Source organism: Lynx canadensis, chromosome C1 (assembly GCF_007474595.2).
Source record: "Lynx canadensis isolate LIC74 chromosome C1, mLynCan4.pri.v2, whole genome shotgun sequence".
Taxonomy (NCBI): Eukaryota; Metazoa; Chordata; class Mammalia; order Carnivora; family Felidae; genus Lynx; species Lynx canadensis.
The window spans coordinates 51,834,214-51,856,539 of record NC_044310.1 but is presented as its reverse complement, the minus strand read 5'-3'; the positions used below and the strand labels follow the sequence as shown (position 1 = coordinate 51,856,539).

General features: G+C 41.4%; 2 protein-coding genes across 3 annotated transcripts in view; one reads left to right on the top strand and one right to left on the bottom strand.

Annotated features, from left to right (window-relative positions):
• The window catches only part of EFCAB7 (EF-hand calcium binding domain 7), a 48,552-nt gene extending 39,026 nt beyond the window's left edge, over positions 1–9,526 (bottom strand). For both annotated transcript variants that reach the window (XM_030325875.1, XM_030325877.1), the window contains exons 1-5: positions 9,419–9,526; positions 7,209–7,396; positions 2,017–2,228; positions 1,291–1,377; positions 532–727 (exon numbers count right to left, since the gene is read on the bottom strand). In XM_030325875.1, coding sequence (XP_030181735.1) covers positions 532–727; positions 1,291–1,377; positions 2,017–2,228; positions 7,209–7,395 — 682 coding nt within the window. In that variant the 5' untranslated portion in view covers position 7,396; positions 9,419–9,526. The remainder of the gene's footprint in view (positions 1–531; positions 728–1,290; positions 1,378–2,016; positions 2,229–7,208; positions 7,397–9,418) is intronic.
• Positions 9,527–9,795: 269 nt separating this feature from the next.
• Positions 9,796–22,326, top strand: part of LOC115521006 (integrin subunit beta 3 binding protein) — a 72,065-nt gene continuing 59,534 nt past the window's right edge. The window contains exon 1 of the mRNA XM_030325878.2: positions 9,796–9,937. Coding sequence (XP_030181738.1) covers positions 9,933–9,937 — 5 coding nt within the window. The 5' untranslated portion in view covers positions 9,796–9,932. The remainder of the gene's footprint in view (positions 9,938–22,326) is intronic.

The following is a 22,326-nucleotide window of genomic DNA, read 5'->3' as shown; positions in this document are numbered from 1 at the left end:
ACACAGAATCGGAAACAGGCTCCAGGCTCTGAGCCATCAGCCCAGAGCCCGACGCGGGGCTCGAACTCACGGACCGCGAGATCGTGACCTGGCTGAAGTCGGACGCTTAACCGACTGCGCCACCCAGGCGCCCCAGGAAGTCTGTTTCTAAACATAGTGTAGCATAAAAGGCATAAGTATTAATTTCCTTCTTTTTTTCCTTCCTATTGAAATAAAGTCAGAAGTTTCATATTTATCAGGCTTTAGTGGTCCCTAATGTAGGTTCTATTAATAAGATTCTTTATTTCAATATGTCAGTCACTCTTTACTCTGAAATTTTAGTTTTAATAAAATATAATGAGCATAGTCAAATCAAGTTCCATAATAAAATTTTACTTCAATACATTTTTACATCTGAGAGAGTCTAGAAACAGTAGCTAACAAAAAGTTGGATTCTCATTTATCATTGTTAAGCTAAGATAGAAAGAAAAACTTATCTGATTATGACCCTTCATTCTTATTCAAGAAATCTTTAGTATCAAAAGTAAATACCTTTATTTGAGAATGTTTCCTGCTCAGTTTTTCTTATGATTCTAGGCGATGGTTTTGGTACTGATGATGGGTCCCTTTCAGGAGGTTCTTCAATGTGGTTTCCAAACTGTTGACGTCTCAGTTTACTGTCAACTTCCAGTTTTTCTACAGTAGTTTTGAGACATTGCTCATTGGTTGTCACATATAATTTACAAAACTACAGGAAACAAAAAAGTAGTCCAGTGGGTAAAACCTTCAATCATACATTTGGGAGAAGGCAAATGCACATTAGTAGGCAAGGGATAGACTGATAGATGGAATATATTTCCTATTGAACTAGGTTACTCATTTTATTTTCTTGAATCAGATTGACCACTCTCAAGTGACCTAGTGAAATGTAGCCATGATTCAATGAGGAGGTCATACTCTGAGTGAAAATAAAATGTTACACAAAGAGAAGTGATTTATTATTTTTTTATAAGACATGTGTAGACTTGAGTTTGTTCTAAATAATTTTTATGATTCTTCCACCCCAGAAATGGCATATTTCTGAGAAGAGTCTCTATGTTTGAGTGCATATCTGTAATGTGTGAGCACATGCATGTATTTTACCTTGCTTATTTCTAATGTAGTCATCAGGTTACAATACTCTTCAGATTAAATGTCAAGTACACTTTGTACACAACATATCAAATACATCATTGCCAATATCAAAAAGATGTGCCCTTTAAAAATTCTTCTACACAGTACACAAATTTACATTAGCATGAACTTACGTACCTTGATGTAATCAAATTTGCCATCAGCATTTACATCTGCCAAACTTGTTACAGCATTTACTTCTTCTCGAGTCATCTTCTCCCCTCTCTGAGAAAACAAGATTTATTTTAAAGCAACATGACTATCACTTTGTTATGCGAGGGACAGGAGGAGAGTGAAAATTTATTTTAATCTTTTCTACAAGTCAACTTGAATATATGGTTTCATTATAAACCTCAGAACGAGTATTATGTCAAGCAATAATGAAATTCATCTAAATTAAAATTTCACAATTTTATCAAATTTTGTAAAAGTATCAATTTCAGTTTACTAAATTTCAACAATATATATTATAGATCCAGTAATAATACTACCACTGAATTTAGAGTAATGATAATTCTCCCGTGATACCAATAATCAAAATGGATTCCCAATCCCACTTATACTTTGTTTCTCTTTTATTTACCACATATGAACCTATTCCTAAATTACAAAAAGTTCTGAGCAGCAAATAATTGCAAAGGCACACAAGGGGACTGCAACATGGGTTCAATTTTATACTTTATGTTTTATTTACAGAGCACTTTTCATCCAGAAGGATCCTTAAGTACTTTATAAACAACCTATATGTGATTCACTTCACCTGCCGATGAAATAGCTATTTTTAATGTGGCCTTGGTAGCCAAAGTTAGATTCCAAATAGTTTGGCCAGCAATGCATATTACAAAACTATTTCACAAATCTTACCTTTGTTAGAAGTTTATAAAGATCAGCGTGCAAAATACAGCCATCATCATTTACATCTAATTGCTTAAATGATTTTAGCAGTTCTGCTTTTGAAGTAGGTTTTTCCTTCCTTAAAATTATACAAAAATCATCAAAATTCAGTTTGGCAGTTTGAGGAGTCCAATACTTATTAATGGTCTTTTGGGATGGATTTCTTCCTGCATGCTGTAGAGCTGCCCAATTAAACAAGTGTTATTATAGTAACATTTGGAATTGGTACCTAAGTATATATTTTTTAAAATCATTATACACTACACTATTATACACAAGTACACATACACCTTTGGGGTTGATAATCTAGTGATATCAATGTATGCCTGACTTATAAAAATGAAAAAAATACATATGTTATCATTTAATGCCAGAATTAAACTCATTTTTCCTATTCTGACAGTTCGTTCTCAACCTACATAGTTTAACTAACTGAAAACATCGATTTATTTTGTAAAAGTGCCTGGAAGAAAAAAAAAAGATTAAAGACAACCATCCACTTATTTTGAGGACATAAGAATAACCACAAAAAGTATAAATTATTACTTTTTCTGGCCCAACAAATACCTTAATGAAATGAGGAAATCATTAATCTGAGAAAACTATTGTCAACAAGGCATGTATCTATCTAAAATGTTCATCACTACTAAACATTAGGGCTTCAAGAACATTAGTTGTTAATCATTAATCAAGTAACAAATGTGAAATATATACACAAAAAGTATCTATTTACAGTTATAGCCTTGCTAAAGATCAAGAATGTCAACATACTTAAAAAAAATTTTTTTTAACATTTATTTACTATTGAGAGACAGAGAGACACAGAGCATGAGCAGGGGAGGAGCAGAGACAGAGGGGGACACAGAATCTGAAACAGGCTTCAGGCTCTGAGCTGTTAGTCGAACTCACAAAGTGTGAGATCATGACCTGAGCTGAAGTCAGTCACCCAACCAAGTGAGCCACCCAGGCGCCCCAAGAATGTCAACATACTTTGAGAGAAGTATGCATTATAGAGACACAATGGTCAAATCACTCGATTTTTAACCAGAATTTTTTTTTTTTTTTTTTTTTTTTCAACTTTTTTTTTTTTTTTCGGGACAGAGAGAGACAGAGCATGAATGGGGGAGGGGCAGAGAGAGAGGGAGACACAGAATCGGAAACAGGCTCCAGGTTCTGAGCCATCAGCCCAGAGCCTGACGCGGGGCTCGAACTCACAGACCGCGAGATCGCGACCTGGCTGAAGTCGGACGCTTAACCGACTGCGCCACCCAGGCGCCCCGTACCAGAATTTTTACAAACAGTCCTTTAACTGGTTATTTTAGAGACATTCTTGTTTTAAAAGGTATGCTCTTATATCTATGAAAGGCAACAAATTACAATGTGAGAAAGGCTTTTGTATTTGCATATGCCATACACATTAAAACATAATGGCTTTAAACAATTGTACTTTGTACAGTTTAAAAGCAGCAAATGGGTAATTTGCACATAAACAAATCTCTGCATATTAAGACCTAACACTATCTAAAATGAACCCATGGTAAGTTTCCTAAACACTAGAGAAGGAATTAATAGAATTTTAAAATGTATAACTGTCTTGAATCGCGCTACAACTTCTATTATAAAACCTTATATTGGATATTTCTAACAATCATAGGTGAAATTTCACAAGATCTTGCATTACACTTAGCACTATAAAAAATGATAATCTGGGGGCTCCTAAGTGGCTCAGTCGATTGAGTGTCCAACTTCAGCTCAGGTCATGATCTCGCAGTTCGTGAATTTGAGCCCACATCAGGCTCACTGGTGTCAGCACAGAGCCCACTTTGGATCCTCTGTACCCCTTGCTCTGCCTCTCCCCTGCCTGCATGCTCTCTCTTAAAAATAAACGTTAAAAAAATGATAATCTGGATGGTCTACAATTTAATGAAAAAGGACTAATACATATAAAATAATTTAAAAAAAATCTGCAAGGAAATAAAAACCAGATCAGGGCAGTAAATATAGACATTTATGAGTCCCTTATTTTGAACATTCATTGTGCATGAGCATAATACAGGGTTTTGTTTTTTTCAGAGATTCAAACTTCTTGGTTCCTAAGGTTTATAATACAACTAGGAAGTCCACACCTGAAGGGTAAAATTGCTACCTGTGGTTATGATTCACAGTTAGTAACATATTAGAAGTCCACAGACTAAGAGAAATGTTCCCATCCTCCAGATTATGACAGTGAATCATACCTAGATAATTTAAACTTTGAGACAGAAATGGAAACAAGATCATCATCCAGGGTGACTTGTAGAGTTAACAGAAGTTGCAGCTGTAGGCACCTATCTGGCTTAGTGGGATGAACATCCCACTCTTGATTTCAGCTCAGCTCATAATCTCACAGCCGTAGGATTAAGATTTACATCAGGCTCCATGCTAAGAGTGGGGCCTGCTTGGGATTCTCTCCCTTTCTCTCTCTCTGCCCCTTCCCTACTTGCATGCACACTTCTCAAGTATTTTGCCTACCATAAAAACAGACCATTTTATAACTCATCTATAAAGAGAGTCAGGAAAAAGGTACATGTGTTTTAGGATTCCATCCCCAGCCAATGTCCACCCTTTAAAAGTTAAGACTATAAACAGGACCTAAATGAAGTTGTGATTTGAAGTCAAAAGTCCATGTGAAAGAAAATGCTGGGGTGCTTGAGTGGCTCAGTGGGTAGAGCATGCAACTCTTGATCTCAGGGAGTTGGAGCCCCACTGTGGGAGTAGAGAATACTTAAGAGAAAGAAAGAAAGAAAGAAAGAAAGAAAGAAAGAAAGAAAGAAAGAAAGAAAGAAAGAAAGAAAGAAAGAGAGAAAATGCTATTTTCTGTACAGCTTTGGGAAAACAGGTGTGTAACTCTTTGCCACAAGTGGCAGGTCAGCACACACTTGTTGCTATCTTCAATAACAAAATGGTTTTTTGATGTACTATTAATTACAAAAAAAAAACTTTCTCAGAATAAAATTAATTATGCCTAAACATGCACTCAGTAAGTAGATATTCTCATATCTAAGAAATAGGTATAATTTAGTAGTTACTAATCTAATTTACTTTCTAAGTTTAGAATTAGTTGGAGCCCATTACTATGTCTGATAGCAATAAGAACCGTAACTGTAAATGTTTAAAGGTTAACACCAAAATACCGATCTTTTGCCAGAGTTTACTTTAAGCTGTGACATGAATCTATAATACCTATATTATTTATAAGTTGGGGAAAAAAGGAACTCTATAGCTCTGGCAATGGTACTGCACTGTCCAACCTTGAAATGGAATGTCATAGCACATGTTATATGCATAAATGACAGAAAGATATAGATGAAACACATAGTAAGAAAGAGATATCACTGGTTCACACGACTTTTCAAAAATCTAGATTATCTGAACTCAATCATTACAACATTACAAAGAGACATCCAAAAGAATAAAGGAAAAAACCTAAAATTATAGCTTATAATAAAATATAAATTTAATCTTTTCAATTTTCATATTCCCCAATATGGATTTCTTCAAATAGAGATCTTATTGCATACAAACCCAAGACACTGTTGCAAAAATGTCAGAATTTTTATTTAAGGAAACCTCTTCTTTTTTTAATTTTTTTTTTTTCAATGTTTTATTTATTTTTTTGGGACAGAGAGAGACAGAGCATGAACGGGGGAGGGGCAGACACAGAATCGGAAACAGGCTCCAGGCTCCGAGCCATCAGCCCCAGAGCCTGACGCGGGGCTCGAACTCACGGACCGCGAGATCGTAACCTGGCTGAAGTAGGGCGCTTAACCGACTGCGCCACCCAGGCGCCCCAGGAAACCTCTTCTAAAGTTGGCAAGATAACTCTGTTTCTCTACCCATAAAGTTATTAGCCTTGATGAAACTTACAGGAGTATTCAGTGTTATCGGCTATTGTTTACCACTCAAGAGTAAAGAATTCCAAATTATTTGACATATCTGGCAAGGACAAAATTCATTGGTCTGATGGATATTTGCAACCAGAGAAATTTTACATATAATGGAAAGAAGCAAAAAAAGACCAACTCTCCCTCCCTCCCCAAAAAATAAAAACAGCACACTTCTCTTTTAAAATTTTAGGGGCGCCTGGGTGGCGCAGTCAGTTAAGCGTCCGACTTCAGCCAGGTCATGATCTCGCGGTCCGGGAGTTCGAGCCCCGCGTCAGGCTCTGGGCTGATGGCTCGGAGCCTGGAGCCTGTTTCCGATTCTGTGTCTCCCTCTCTCTCTGCCCCTCCCCCGTTCATGCTCTGTCTCTCTCTGTCCCAAAAATAAATAAACGTTGAAAAAAAAATTTTTAATTTTACCCGTTTCCTAATATTTCTTTTTTGTAATCATTCAACCCATTTTTATATATTCTTTACATTTTCCTCAGTAGAGGTCAAATTCAGGCTAGTGATTCAGATACCAAAATGTTTTAAATTCTATTATTATAAATCTTAAAGTACCAAATAAGAATTTTTAAAAATATATTTTTAAGGGGTGCCCGGGTGGCTCAGTCAGTTAAGTACTCTGCTCTTGATTTCAGCTCAGGTCATGATCTCAGGATTTGTGGGATCAAGCCCCACACTGGGCTCTGTGCTGATAGTGTGGAGCCTGCTTGAGATTCTCCTTCCCTCTCTCTGCTCCTCCCCTGCTCATGCACTCTCTCAAAAATAAATATATATATATATATAATATATTATATCATAAGTAATATGCAAGTAATTGATGGAAGCCTTAAAAATACTAATATAGGGAGACCTGGGTGGCTCAGTCGGTTAAGCATCCAACTCGTGTTTCCTGTTTTCAACTCAGGTCATGATCTGATGGTCCGTGAGTTCGAGCCCCATGTCAGGCTCTGCTCTGACAGCTTGGAACCTGCTTGGAATTCTCTCCCTGCCTCTCAAAATAAATTTAAAAACTTAAAAAAAATACTAATCTAGTCTGTATAAACATTGAATGCTTTATTTGGAAGCTACTAGAATATATAAATATATAAAATCACACAATAGCATAATGTAGTTTCACTGTTCAAGCTTCCCTAAGAAACTGGAATGATTCAGCAATGTAATTTTTATTCCTGTCTTTCTGATCTATTACCTTTCAACAAATAAGGCAAAATACTTAAATTTTAAAGAAAAAATTACCCAAGTAAAGTTGTTCTTTAGAAATAATGTTTTCTAAGCTGCTTTTAAAAACAGTTAAGTAGGCAGCTCTACAATTCATATAAAATATTTCTTCTTCAGTTAGTGGAAATTTCTTTGTTCGCAGACTCTCTGAAAGTGCTGACTTCTGACAGGAGAAAGCTGCATCTCTTCCTGGACTGATGGCCATTCTATTAGAAAATAATTTTAAAATTTTAGTCAGTGTTAATTCCCTAAAATGCAAATGTAACCTTGCCTCTCAAATTGGGTGGGGGTGGAGGAGAGGAAATCAAGCCATTAAAGGTTTCATATCCAGGGAAAAGTCCAATATTATAATATGCATATGCTTGTATTATCACATGCTAAACTAGAACAAGCCTTCAGCAATTTATATATATGTGTGTATGTATATTTGTATATACACACACATATATACAAATTATACGCATGTAAATAAACATGTATACATACATATATATGAGCTATACATACATGTATATTTAGAAATCAACTATATATAAGAAAATTTATATAAAGAAAAATATATATATGTATATGAGGGAGCCAAAAGAAAAAGCCAAAGCAAAGATGTAATATAAATGCAAAATAAGTATCATACAGCAAAGGAAAAGCACACATCTATTCTCTCAAAATAAGATAGCTGAAGTTAAGTCTTCATAGGGTTGTCATGAGGACTGAATAATACACGGGGAACATACAGAACTGTGCCTTCCACATAATAAGTGCTAAATAAACTGTAGAAAGAGTGAACTCCACAACACGGAGAATTCGGATGTCATGTGATTGGCAGTTGGCATCCCTCCCCTCAGCAGGATCAACGAGGTCATTCCACCAACATCTCAATAATGTAGGCCCACATTTTGAATAACTCAATTTTTAAGATCCCATTTATAGCATTATTGTGAGATTTTACTGCATTCATCACTAATAATAACGTTGTGGCATTATATAGCACCTCTGCTCATAAGGCTTAAAGAACTATCATACATCTCAATTTATCCTTATTACAGTGGTCAAGTATTTTTTTGCCCCTTTTACAGATAAGGAAATTGAGGGACAGAGATGTCACCCAGCTAGCAGTAACAAGAGGCAGTAAATTCTGATAACAGTTTCTTCTTTATTAACGTGAATGAAGGCTTCTTGTACAACAGTTACTGTGAGGCGCTAAATCGTGCTGGTGGTCTAACAGCTTCCAACATTATTTTACCCAGCTTTGACTTCTAAAAATACATTCCAACCTAATAAATTGAATATTTCAAGTTCAACAATAAGACGACACAGGTAGGGTCCCCTTCAGGACTCATTGGATTCTTACTCAGGAGGCCTAAATCACTTGCACCTTCTTGAATTATATAGGTCTTTTACACTTGGGAAAGAAAGATAATAATCGCTTATCATGGATGAAGTACCCTATTTATAATACACAGACTGCCTGCCTGACACTTTCATATTACACCAGATTTAGAAGGACCCCATAGGGATGTGGTGTCACAGTCTGGTTACTGCAAATTGATATCACTATAATTAAGCATCAGTTTTAAACACATATGCGTGCACACATCTCCTCACAAACGTGGGGGGTGAAAAACTGTTCCAATAAGAAAGGAAGAATGAATGTTCATTTTGCAGCAAGCAATTTTAAAATTTAAGTATTTTTTTAGGCTCGTCCTCGAATACTCTTTCCAAATAAGGTGACTCCCTTACGTGGAAATCCCACAGTACAAATGTTCCAGAATTCTATTCTTTCCCTTTCTGTGACGAGAGACGAAACGGAAGCTTAAATAAATATATAACTGCACCCCTCAGGCTTAGAAACCTCCCTCATTTAAAACTCCAGCGCGAGACCAACACAGGGGCCTAGAGAGCACACTGTAGCAAACGGCTCCATAAATAACCCGCCACACAATACCAAGAAAAATAAACTGTTAACAAGCGCCTAAGGCTTCTAAAGGGCCAAGTGAAAACAGAGCCGCCCAGTTGCCGGCCCTACACCGTGAAATACATTTCACAGATGATCGCGGGCAACCTCTCTGTTTTTGTATTTCACGACGACAAAACTGCGTATCGGGGTACATTTGAGGTACACACGGACCAAGCGTTAGTAGGGCAGAGAAATAAAAGGTGACAGAAAAGGAAGCCGGACAGCGAGGCAGGGCGCGTTGCAGGGACAGAGACCGCGAGCTGTTCGCTACCTAACTCCAGCTCACAAACGAGGAAGCGCAGGCAATTCTCTCCACGGATTCCGCGATCCTCTCACTGCAGCTCAACAGACCTCGGCCTTTACTTTAATTGCCATGGCAACGGCACCTCTCCGCCACCGGAAATAAGAACCAGAGCACCTCCCCAAACAGTCCGGGTAGAAATCTAGGGCGGTAAATCCGGAGAGGACAGAGACGGCTGTGCCGCTCATCTGTCGGGGTCTGGAATGGCCAGAGTGGAGAGAGAGGGTTCTCTGCTGCACTGACAGGGACTGGATGAGGTCCTAGGTCCATAGCTAGACTCCCCCCACCCCCCGCTTCCCTCAAACACTCGGATCCCTCGTAGAGAGGGAGGGTGTTTCCAGCGGTCCACCTTGTGTGTGACACAGCGTCTGGCGCCCGTAGGCCCGCGCTTTTCGGACTCCAGCGTTCCCCTCCGGAGAAACTGATTTAGGAAGACGTTGCTCAGTTCCTTTTATCCCGCAGTGGTGCTCTCCTGAATGTCGAAATGCCGTAGGTATCTACCCTGAGCCAACCCATGGTTGTTTTCTTGGGCCCCTCTATGAGTAAGAAGAGTAGATATTATGTTGTTAAAAATAAAAGTCTGTTATTTTACTACCAAAAAATGGGTTTATTCTAAAGCAACAAAGCATTGCAATTCGCTGCACGCAAACTATGGCAAAACCATAGGTAAGTCCAACAAAGGAGAGAAGTTCTTTTATGGAGAAGGAGGAGGAAGGTGGGAGGGGTTATTTTGACCCAAAGTCTACTGGAGAACAGCCAATTCAGGTTCAAGGTGATGATGACGGTTTCTCGTTGGCTTAGTTGCAGGAGTGGTCTGTATCTTGTAGGAGACGCAGTGTACATCTTTCTTTGTTAAGACCTGTAATTAATGATTTTCGTGTTGAAATTATTCTATTGGGGTCTGTGAGAAGGAAAGCCAGATGTGCGAGGCCGGATAACCCCCCTTGCATGCTTTTGGCTTCTGTAATCTTGCTTGCCCCTTGCATCAGCCAACTGCCCACGTAGCACAACTGGTAGTGCCCCCCCACCCCAGCCCCAACCTTTTTCCTTGAGCCCCTGCAGTCCCACCCACCTGTGCAGCTGATAGAAAGTTTCAAAGTACTCGTAAGTTAGCCAATCATAAAAGAAGGCCAGTGCCAGAGCTCGCGCTCAGCTTTTGGAAGTGCCTCCCCTAGGCCGGCACCGGTGTAAGTGCGTGTCGCTTGTCACTTGTGCCAAGTGTTGGCCTGGAAGCCGACAGCCGCACTGGCCTCTTGAGCCACCGTTGTCGAAGGCCAGCGGAGAAGCCACTCATATCGGGCCCCTGCGATGGAAAGGAAGGGGGAGCCGCAGGTGGTTTCACTGGACCCCTGCCCTCGCTGGGCCCGACAATAGTCGGCCACCGCTGCGCTCAAACGGACTCCAGGTGGAACAAAAAGGCCTGTCCCAGGACGTCGGATCGGTAAGTGTCCCCAGGGACTTCAGACTGAGTTCAGGCCAGCCCCTGAGGCAGAAGGGGAACTTGATCACCCCGCATAGAACAGGGAAGCCCTGGGTGGAAGTGTGCAATCTGTTTCAATGTATGTGTGAGTGCCCGTGCTCCACGGTTTTGGCTATGGAGCCTGAGTGTGTCCTACCGTGCCATTCTGTGAAGACCTCATAAATGACTGGAGGCAGAATCAGGTCCACAGGGGCCTGATCCAAGTCAGGTGTTTATACTGACTTGCCAATGTTAAGAGGCATCTAATACCCCTGAGGGGAGCAGCCAGGTGAAGGAAACAACCTCTTCCCTCATATTTGTCCTGCTACATCATACGTTGGGAGGGACCCATTTAGGATACCAGGATGGGGGAAAATTCCTCAAAACCAACTGTTCTGGATTGTATGATTAAGAATTTTAAAAAGGGATTTTCAGGTGACTATGGGGTCAAATTGACACCCCACCCCATCCCCAGGAAATTACGCACGCTCTGTGAATCAGATGGCCTATGTTCAGTGTAAGCTGGCCCCCTGAGGGCACCCTAGATGTCCCCACAATCTGAGCTGTTTATAAGGTAATTACAGGGGACCCTGGCCATCCGAATCAATTCCCATTCATTGACCAATGGCTGGAAATAGCCCAGGTCAAACCTCTTTGGGTCCGTTTCTGCATTAATAGTAAGGGACAATGTAAGGTCTTAGTGGCACAGGCCGGAAAGAAGACTTTGCAGGAAAAAAAAACCCACCCCCCCATCCTCCAAGAAAATTCAGAAGTCCTTCCATTTCTGCCACCATATGCCCCCAGTGCCCCATCAATCAAGGGAGGGGAACCTCACCTGCCTGACAGTCACCCCCTGTCAGTCTTGCTTCTACCAGCAGCCAGTCTGCTTCAACCTGGGATACCTGAACTGGTAGGGACACCTTAGGTCTGCGGCTCCAGGTCCAAGGCCCCAATGGCAATGCAGATGCCATTGCAGGAGACTAGGGGTCACCGAGAATAGGCTGCAATGGGACCCTACAAGAGGGGGGGATCAGTTTTCTGCAACCAACTGGTCTGTACTACTGACTCCTCAACTGGGGACACCACATGCTGCCCTACTCTGAGAACCCACAGGCAATGATAGATCTCCTAGAATCTATATTCCAGACTCACCACCCTGCCTGAGTCAACTGTAAGCAACTTCTGCTCACCCTTTTCAACACAGAAGAGCCGAAAAATTGTCACCAAAACCAGAAAATAGCTCCAGTCTCAGGCACCAGATGGACAACTAGACATCTGAGATGGACATCCCAGCTTGGTCAGCCTCAGCTGACCAGATCGGACTGGCAGGAGCAGACTCTGATTATCAAAGACCAGGCTCTGTCCAACTGGGCCCCCATGAGCCCATGGTCAAAATGAAGGTAGGGGACCAGACAATAGACTTCATCATCAACACTGGAGCTGAACACTCTGTGGTGACAAGGTGGCGCCTCTATTGGGTCAAGAAGTCACCATCATAGGAGCCACTGGGATGCAAACCCAGAGGCTATTTTGTGGTCCCCAACAATGCCAGCTGGAAGGTCACCAAATAGTTCATGAGTTCCTGTATCACCCGACTTCCTGGTCTCATTGTTAGGTAGAGACCTCCTAGCCAAGATGGGCGCAAAAATAGCCTTCACTTTGGATGGACAGATGCAATTGCACCTAAATGAAAAGGCCCAACCCATGACTTTGTCCCTGACGATACCATGGGAAGAATGTACTGGTCAAAAAACCACCCCCAATATTAATTGACCTAATGCCTGGGGCCCAACCTGTCAAAATACGCCAATAAATGGTCCCACGGAAGGCACGTCTGGGGATCCAGACACACTTGGACAGGCTACTCAAATGGGACTTCTAAAATGATGCCAGTCCCCATGGAATATTCCCTTGCTGCTGGTGAAAAAGCCTGAGACAAATGATTACGGCCCTGTACAGGATCTAAGAGCCATTAAAGAAGCAGTCATCAGGCTGCATTCAGGGTTTCCTAACCCATACACTCTTCTAAAACTCATACCCTCGGGGCGCCTGGGTGGCGCAGTCGGTTAAGCGTCCGACTTCAGCCAGGTCACGATCTCGCGGTCCGTGAGTTCGAGCCCCGTGTCAGGCTCTGGGCTGATGGCTCGGAGCCTGGAGCCTGTTTCCGATTCTGTGTCTCCCTCTCTCTCTGCCCCTCCCCCGTTCATGCTCTGTCTCTCTCTGTCCCAAAAATAAATAAAAAACGTTGAAAAAAAAAATTAAAAAATAAATAAATAAAAATAAAACTCATACCCTCTAAGGCAGGATGGATCACATGTCTAGATTCAAAGGACGCCTTCTTCTATCTCTAGCTAGCACCTAACAGCCAATCCCTATTTGCTTTTGAATGGGAAAACCCTACCACAGGGGCAAAAGAACAATTCACTTGGATTAGACTGCCACAAGGATTCAAAAATTCACCAACCATATTCAGTGGGACGCTGGCATCTGACTTAGCCAGGTTTCTGGGACAGGACCCAGGATGTGTCCTCCTCCAATATGTGAATGATCTCCTGCTAGCCAGTCCCACATGGACCCAATGCTGGGAGGGAACTAGAGCCCTTCTCAGGCTACTAGCAGAGGCAGGATACCAGGTGTCAAAGAAAAAGGCACAGATTTGCCAACAGGGAATTAAATATTTGGGCTTCAAAATTACCCAAGGCAAACAGATGCTGGGAGCCGAAAGGAAACAGGAAGTCTGTGCCATTCTGGTTCCCACTACCTGCGGGCAGGTCCGCTCCCAGTTTCTGGGAGCAGAAGGATTCTGTTGGATATGAATCCCAGGCTTCTCAGAGTTGGCCAGACCTCTATACGAGACATTAAAGGCGTAAGAAAAGGGGGCGCCTGGGTGGCTCGATTGGGCATCTGACTTCGGCTCAGGTTATGATCTCATGATCCATGAGTTCGAGCCCTGCATCTGGGCCTGTGCTGACAGCTCGGAGCCTGGAGCCCTTTTCAGCTTCTGGGTCTCCCTCTGTCTCTGCCCCTCCCCCACTCACACGCTGTCTCAGTCTCTCTCAAAAATAAATAAATAAACTTAAAGGAGTAAGAAAGGTCATCCCTTTTCTGGGGATCTTTTTTTTTTTTTTCCAATATATGAAATTTATTGTCAAATTGGTTTCCATACAACACCCAGTGCTCATCCCAAAAGGTGCCCTCCTCAATACCCATCACCCACCCCCCATCAACCCTCAGTTTGTTCTCAGTTTTTAAGAGTCTCTTATGCTTTGGCTCTCTCTCCCACTATGACCTCTTTTTTTTTTTTTTCCTTCCCCTCCCTCATGTGTTTCTGTTAAGTTTCTCAGGATCCACATAAGAGTGAAAACATATGGTATCTGTCTTTCTCTGTATGGCTTATTTCACTTAGCATAACACTCTCTAGTTCCATCCACGTTGCTACAAAGGGCCACATTTCATTCTTTCTCATTGCCACGTAGTACTCCATTGTGTATATAAACCACAATTTCTTTATCCATTCATTAGTTGCTGGACATTTAGGCTCTTTCCATAATTTGGCTATTGTTGAGAGTGCTGCTATAAACATTGGGGTACAAGTGCCCCTATGCATCAGTATTCCTGTATCCCTTGGGTCAATTCCTAGCAGTGCTATTGCTTGGTCATAGGGTAGGTCTATTTTTAATTTTTTGAGGAAACTCCACACTGTTTTCCAGAGTGTCTGGAGCCCTAATCAAGAAAAGGCATTCACAACCATAAAAACAATAGGGTGGCCTTGCAGGTTCTAATCCAGGAATTTGGACCTTGGCAGAAACCAGTGGCATACCTTTCAAAACAGATTGACTCAGTTGCGGCAGGATGGCCACCTTGTTTGAGGGTCCCGGCAGCCACCACACTTTTAATCAAGGAAGCAGACAAACTCACGTTGGGGCAAAATCTAAATGTTAAAGTTCCCCATTCAGTTATTAATTACCCTGATGGATGCCAGGGGGCAACACTGGTTAGTTAACTCATGCTCGGATGATACAATATCAGGGACTACTATGTGAAAACCCATGAGTAAAATTAGAAGCCATAAAAACCCTAAATCCTACCACTTTCTTGCCCACTGTGGCAGGCCCCAAGAGCATGATTGCCTAGAGGTACTTGATGAGGTCTATTCTAGCTGACCCAATTTATCAGACAGTCCCTTACAAAATCCTGAACTCATCTGGTTTACGGACAGCAGCAGCTTCATCTCTGATTTTGAGGTCATAGAGGCAAAGCCCCTTCCACAAGGATGGTCAGCCCCAAGAGCAGAACTGTGGGCCCTAATGAGAGCACTAGAACTCAGTAAAGACAAACAGGCCAACGTATATACTGACTTGCACTATGCCTTCACCACTCTACATATACATGGGGCTCTATACAAGGAAAGAGGACTTTTGACTGCAGGAGGAAAAGAAAAAATTGGGAAGAAATCCTAAAACTATTGAGGGCAGCCTGGGAACAAGGGAGATAGCAGTCATCCACTGCAAAGGACGCCAATGAGAAAAAGACTCAGTGTCGGAAGATAACCAACAGGCAGATGCTGCAGCTAAACAAACAGTGGGAGAACAAACAACACCCTCAAAAATCATGGTGGTCCTAGAACTGCCAACTTCCCCAAGGTACACAATCCAAGAAACAAAATGGGTACAACAGGAAAAAGGAAGTCAGACCAAAAAAGGATGGTGCGTACTTCCAGACCAAGTGGTCCATATACTGGAGCAACTAGCCCACCAGGTGCGTCTCCAACAGCATGAGCTAGCTCATCCACGAAGGAAAAACTGCCCTTGAAACCTTATTGAGCTGTTACTGTGTAATTGCTTGGCTCCCGTCCCTCTGTGCCTCAGTCTCTCAAGGTGCCTACTCTGCACTCAAAATAACACCAAATAAGGCTCTACTGAGCCCATGGGAATCCAACACTGGTCAGGCACCCTTCGAAGATTTGGAGGTAGATACTGAAATAAGACCCAGTGGAGTATACAAATTTCTTCTGGTATTCCTTTGGATGGTGAAGAACCCTAGCTATCGCATTCCTCCCTTTGACATCCCTGTCCAGCAGAAAGGAACCAGAACGGTCTTTGCCCCTCCTCCCATGGCAGCAAGGGGTTCCCTGGCCCCCACAAACTGAATTTCTCTAAGAGTGCTACAGCAGCTTAAGAATCAAGAGGGGGGAATGAGAAGGAAAGCCGACAAGAGCACATAAAGAAGGCTAGCCAGATGTCCGTGGCCGGATACCCCCCTTGCATGCTTTTGGTTTCTGTAATCTTGCTTGCCTCTTGCATCAGCCAACTGCCCACATAGCACAATCGATAGTGCCCCTCCCCCACCCCCTGTTTTTCCTTGAGCCTCCTGCATTCCTGCCCACCTGTGCAGCTGATAGAAAGTTTCCAAGTACCCAGAAGCTAGCCAGGCATAAAAGAAGGCCAGTGCCAGCGCTCAGGGCTCAACCCTTGAAGGTGACTCCACTGGGCTGGCATCAGTGCAAAATAAACAGTCTTTTCTGATTCTCCCGAGTGTATGTCACTTGTCTCTTTCTGTGTGCTGATTATTTGCTGTAACACTGTAGTTGACAGTTCTTCCTATAACCAATGTTCAGGGTTTGAGTACCCCTTGTAGCCTCCCCTTCTGTCCTCTGTATTCAACTTTAGTTGGCTTTCCCTTTATTAATTTTCACTTTTCTTCCTTTTGGTCAAGATCCTTCTCCAAAGTCATCGCTGATCAAGAGTCAGGTTTTTTGGGGTGCCTGGGTGGCTCAGTCGGTTAAACATCCGACTTCAACTCAGGTCATGATCTCACAGTTCATGGGTTCAAGGTCCATGTCGGGCTCTGTGCTGACAGCTCAGAGCTTTGAGCCTGCTTTTGGATTCTGTGTCTCCTCCTCTCTCTGCCCCTCCCCTGCTCACACTTTGTCTCTCTCTCTCAAGAATAAATAAACATTTAAAAATTTTAAAAAAGGGGTGCCTGGGTGGCTCAGTTGGTTGGGCGTCCGACTTCAGCTCAGGTCATGATCTCACCATCCATGAGTTCGAGCTCCGCATCGGGCTCTGTGCTGACAGCTCGGGGCCTGGAGCCTGCTTCGGATTCTGTGTCTCCCTCTCTCTCCACCCCTCCCCAACTTACACTCTGTCTCTCTCTATCAAAAAATGAATAAACGTTAAAAAAATTAAAAAGAGGTTTTCTTAATTCGCTGGACTTTTGACCCTTAGTGCCAGGAAAGATCTTTCCTGGGTGATGTCACACTCTGGAGGGGAATTATATAGATTGGAAACCTGTTGAGGTCAAATTTGAGTGACAGGGAGGGGTAGTAGGGAGCACTCTCAGGCAATTACTGTCTGTAGTCCATATTTATCAAGATTGTAAGCACTGGAGATAATCTTATTGGGTACATTGTTTTCACAAAGATTTGATAGGCAGTAAGTACAGAATCAAAATGACAATGCCAAATTGTGTGATGGTTCTAAACCAGGATCCTCGATCTGAAAGTAGGCAACCAGAAATATTTATTGGCACTTGTTCCAACGTAGGGGAGAAGAGTTCCCCATACGGAGGCAAGCCCAGAGTCATATATACCTCCTGAAAGTCCCTACTCAAAGTGGTTATGAAAGCAGAATGGTGATTACTGCAAGAGCACATGAAAGAATTAACCTAATGCATTTGGGGAGATACAGTGCAGGTGTAAATGTGAAACAATAGCTGGTGGCAAAACAGCAAAACTTTAAAGACCTTTAAAAAGTATTATTATCTCAGAAGAACTGTTGGAACCAAATGTGTTATTAATACAGTCAAGTTGAAAATTCAGAAGCCATGAATTTTGGACAAGAATCCAGAGTCGGTTAATAGTCCCAATGAAAAAGAGTTTCTTCTGTGAATCCTGAATCTTCTAACAGGCCTGGTCCAGACATTTTGGGAAAACTGTCACATCGGATGTTGTCTACTTCAATTCCAGGAAATCTTTCTGATCATATGGTATGCAAGTCCAGTCAGGGTTTGATACTTCCTTTAGATGTATCACATGAATTCAAGAGTCCATTCCCTCAGGTTTGGCAGCTGAAGGGTTGGCTAACACTCCCTGATAGGGGTCCTTTCCAGCAAGGTTGAAGAGAGTCTTTCTGGAGCTGTTTTTTTCCAGTAGATGAAATCTCCAAGCTGCAAGGTGTGATGCTTAAGTTTCTCATCTCCTGGGAGTGAGTGCACTGTGAAAAGATTGCTGTACCAAAGCATGGTTAGTTTTAATAGAAACAGACTTTACGATATTGAAGTATATCTCCTTATGTCAACTGTGGATCAAAAGAATCATGAGCCAAGTGCATTGGATGTTCTGTGACTATCTGAAAGGGTGAAAGTCTATGAGTTCCCCAGGGAGTGAGTCTGAACTTTAGAAGGAACAAAGGCAGTGGTTTAGGCCAAGGTATTTAAAGGATTTCTACAAATTTTGCCAGTTGAGTCTTAATAGTGCCATTAGTGTGTCTCACTAAGCTTGAGGATTGATGATGGTATGCACAATAAAAGTGGTGTAAAACTGACCACACAACACAGACTTGTTGAAGTACCTAAATGATAAAATGGGTTCCCTAATCGCTATGAAGTTCAACAGGGGTTCCCCAGGTAGGGATAATTTTTTTCTAACAGAATTTTGGCCAGAGAAGAGTCAGTGGCCAGTCTACAAAGGAAAATTTTAGTCCAGTGAGAAAACATACAAACCATGACTAAAGCATATTTATAGCTATGAGATGGGGAAGCTGTATGAAATCCATTTGTGAAAATTGAATGGCCTGTGAGGTAATTTAAAGTGTTTGAGAGCCATGCAAACAGGTTTCCCTGCATTGTGTTTTAGGCAGGTGAGACAAGTGAGGGTAGGCACTTTTTGTGACCTTATTGGTATATCCCCACCAATATTGGTTCATTAACACTATTATTTCATTAGTAGACCAATGATTTCATATGTGCACAGTGGTAAGTAGTGGGATTTCTGGTAAGGCCAGGTTGCTAATTGGTTCAGGCCAGAGTTTTCTCTTTTTATCAAACCAAGAATTGTTAGATTTCCAATTGTTTTCCTGTTCTGGGGCCCACTGTTGGATATCTTTGGTCAGTTTTTCAAAATTATCATTTAAGAGAACGTCCCTTTGGACCATGACAGAGATTTGACTATTGGTTTCCTTGAGAGCAGCATTTTTGGCAGAAATATCAGCGAGATGGCTTCCTTTGGCCTCCAGGGAGTCAAGTTTAGAATGCCCAGGACCTTAATAGGCAGAGAAGCCAACAAAAGTATGGCATCTAATAAATTTCAGACATAGGAACCATTTTTAATTTTATCCCTATTGGAGGTAAGGCAACCTTGTTTCCATAACCTTCCAAAGTCATTAGCTACTCTGATGGCATACGGGCTATTGGTATAAATATTTGCAGTTCTACCCTTGGCTAAGGTACAAGCTCGAGTAAGGGTGTATAACTCAGCCTGTCGGGCCAAAGTAACCAGAGGTAAAGGTGCTAACTCAGTGACTTTGAGGGAGTTGCAATAACAATACCCGGCATACTTACCATTTTCATCCTTTAAATAACCATCAGGAAACCACGAAAAGTCTGTATTGGTTAGAGGAGTTTCCTATAAATTGTCACGCGGAGTCAGAAGATGATCTGTCAGCATTCAGCAATCGTGAGGGGTCTTGTCAGTGAAGGAGGGGAGAATAGCAAGATTAAAGTTACTACAGTGAGAAAATTATATACGGAGCAGTCACAGGAGGATTTCATAGGAGATGAGATGACTAAAAAGTGTTGAGTGTAATGAAAATTAAGGAGGGCTTCTTGTGCACGGGGCACAAGGATGATTAAAGGGGAATCCCTATTCCTTCAGTGGCTTTAACCAAAAGGCAGTGGCAGCAATGGCTCTGAGGCAAGGAAGATAGCCCTGTGCTACAGGGTCTACTTGTTAGCTATAATACCCTTTGAGTTGGTGAGGGTCTCCATGTTTTAGGGTGAATAAGGGTATTCCCTTCCCTCTCATACACAAAATGGAAAAAGGGAAGTTGGTAATAGGATGTCTGAAGGCAGGGGCTTTATTACACTTTTCTTTAAAGTCCCCAAAACTTGTCTTCCCAATCTTTCCAAATAAGAGGGTCAAATTTGTCATTTTTTAGTAAAGCATATAGAGACTGAGTCATAAGAAGAATTTGGGGTCCAATTCCAACAGCAACCAGCCTGTCCAAGAAAGTCTCATAATTGGTGCTTTGTTTTAGGTTTGGGGAAGTTCAGGGTGCCCTGAAGACCTCCTGGATCCAAATGTAGTCCTTAATTTCAGGATCAGGTGTCCTAAGTATCAAACCTGGGTTTGAGCAAACTAAGGTTTGTGAAAAGTAAGAATGACTGTCTGTGTAACCCTGGAGCATAACTGTCCAGGTGTATTACCATTCTTCCCAAGTGGAAGCAAAAATATCTTTATCAACTAGAATACTAAAAAAATGCACTGCAAAGCTGAATAACAGTAAAAACTTTGCTTTCAGTGGGAATAGATGTGAACAGCATATGGGGGTTAGGAAAAACAGGGTGCTGAGGAATAACAGTGTTATTTATTGCTCAGAGGTCCTGAACAAACCTGTATGCTTGGACATTGGGTTTTCTCACAGGTAAACTAGGAGTATTGCAGGGAACTAGTGCAAGGGATAATAAGGCACTGAGGCTTGTAATCTTACAGACTTGATGCCTTGGAAGACTGTAGGGTATTGATTAATTCTGGGGAAAGGTTTTGAGAGATCTGTTTGAATCTCGATGGGAGGTGCAATATATAGATTCTACCAACACCAGTTGAAGACTTTGCCCATAAAGAGGATGGTAGCTGATCCAACAGGGATGAGTGATCATTGTCCCCAGACTCAGCTATAGTGCCATCAGAAATGGAGCAAATTAAAGATGTCAAAGGGTCATTTAATTTGACTGATTGGCTATTTTGGTTACTACTATCAAATTTTAGAATTATTTCCCCCTTTTGGGAGAAAGAAATTCCAGCATAATATTTTTCTAAGAAATCTCAGCCCAATAAATGAATAGGGGCAGAGGAAATAAGAAAAGGGTCGGTAGCTCTAAAGCACCTAAACAAAAGGAAATAGGTTCAGAGACAAGAACCTGTTGAGGTTTATTAAAGACCCCCACTGTTTGAACTGCTTTAGTACCTGGAGGCAGGGGCTGTTTCATGGCAGTGGAGTTCACCATTGAGAGTATAGCTCCAACATCAATAAGGGTAGAGAGATTCATTCCTAATCTGGAGAGCGGTTTCTCCAAGTTGATTAAGAGGGAGGATTAGAAAAAGCCCATTGAGCCTTGGAGCCCCACTGAGAATTAGGAGGACATTGGAAAGTCTGGCTAAAGGCGTGAAGGCACCTGGAGCCCTTCAGTTTGTAACAGTCTTTTTTCTAGTATGTATGGTGTAAGAAAGTGTTCCAGCTTCATTTTTTTTTGCATGTAGCTCTCCAGCACCACTTATTGAAGACACTGTCTTTTTCCCATTGCATATTCTTGCCTCTTTTGTCAAAGATTAATTGACCATAAAATCATGGACTTGTTTCTGGGCTTTCTATCCTATTCCATTGATCTGTGTGTCTATTTTTTTGTGCCAGTGCCACACTGTTTTGATTATTACAGCTTTGCAATATAACTTGAAATCTGGAACTGTGATACCTGCAGCTTTTGACAATCCATTTTCTTAATGGTGTCCTTCAATAAGCAGAAGATTAAAATTTAGATAAAGTCTGATTTGTCATTTTTTTCTCTTTTATGGTTATTGTTTTTGTTTCTTACCTGAAATTTTATCTACCCCAGTTGTAACAATATTCTCATATGCTTCCTTTAGAAACTTTGCCTTTTCCACATATCTCTATGTTATATCTCAAATCAATTTTTGTATATAGTATAAGGTAGAAGTCAAGGTTGTTTGGTTTATTTTTCCATATGGTATTCCAGAACAATTTGGAAAGATTTCTCTTTCGTCATTAAATTGCTTTAGCACCTTTATGGTTCCATTTCTGGACTTTCTATTCTCTTCATTTTATCTGTTCTTATGCCCAAACCACACTGTATTCAGAACCACTTTATAGTAAGTCTAGTTAGTGTATGTACTCCAACTTTATTCTTTTTCAAGAATATTTTGGCTGTTATAAGTCCTTTGCCTTTGTGTAAAGATTTTGAATTTGGTTTTCCAATAGGAAAATAAATGTTTGCTGGGATTGACGGGAAATGCAATGTATGTAAAGATCAACTCGGGAGAACTAACATTTTTAAAGTTATCAAGACTTCAAATCCATAAACTTGCTCCTAGTTAGATCTTTCTTTTCTCTAAGCAACATTTTGTAGTCTTCACTGTAGAAATCTTGAGTGTCTTCTGTTAAACTTATTTTACGTAGTTTAAGAA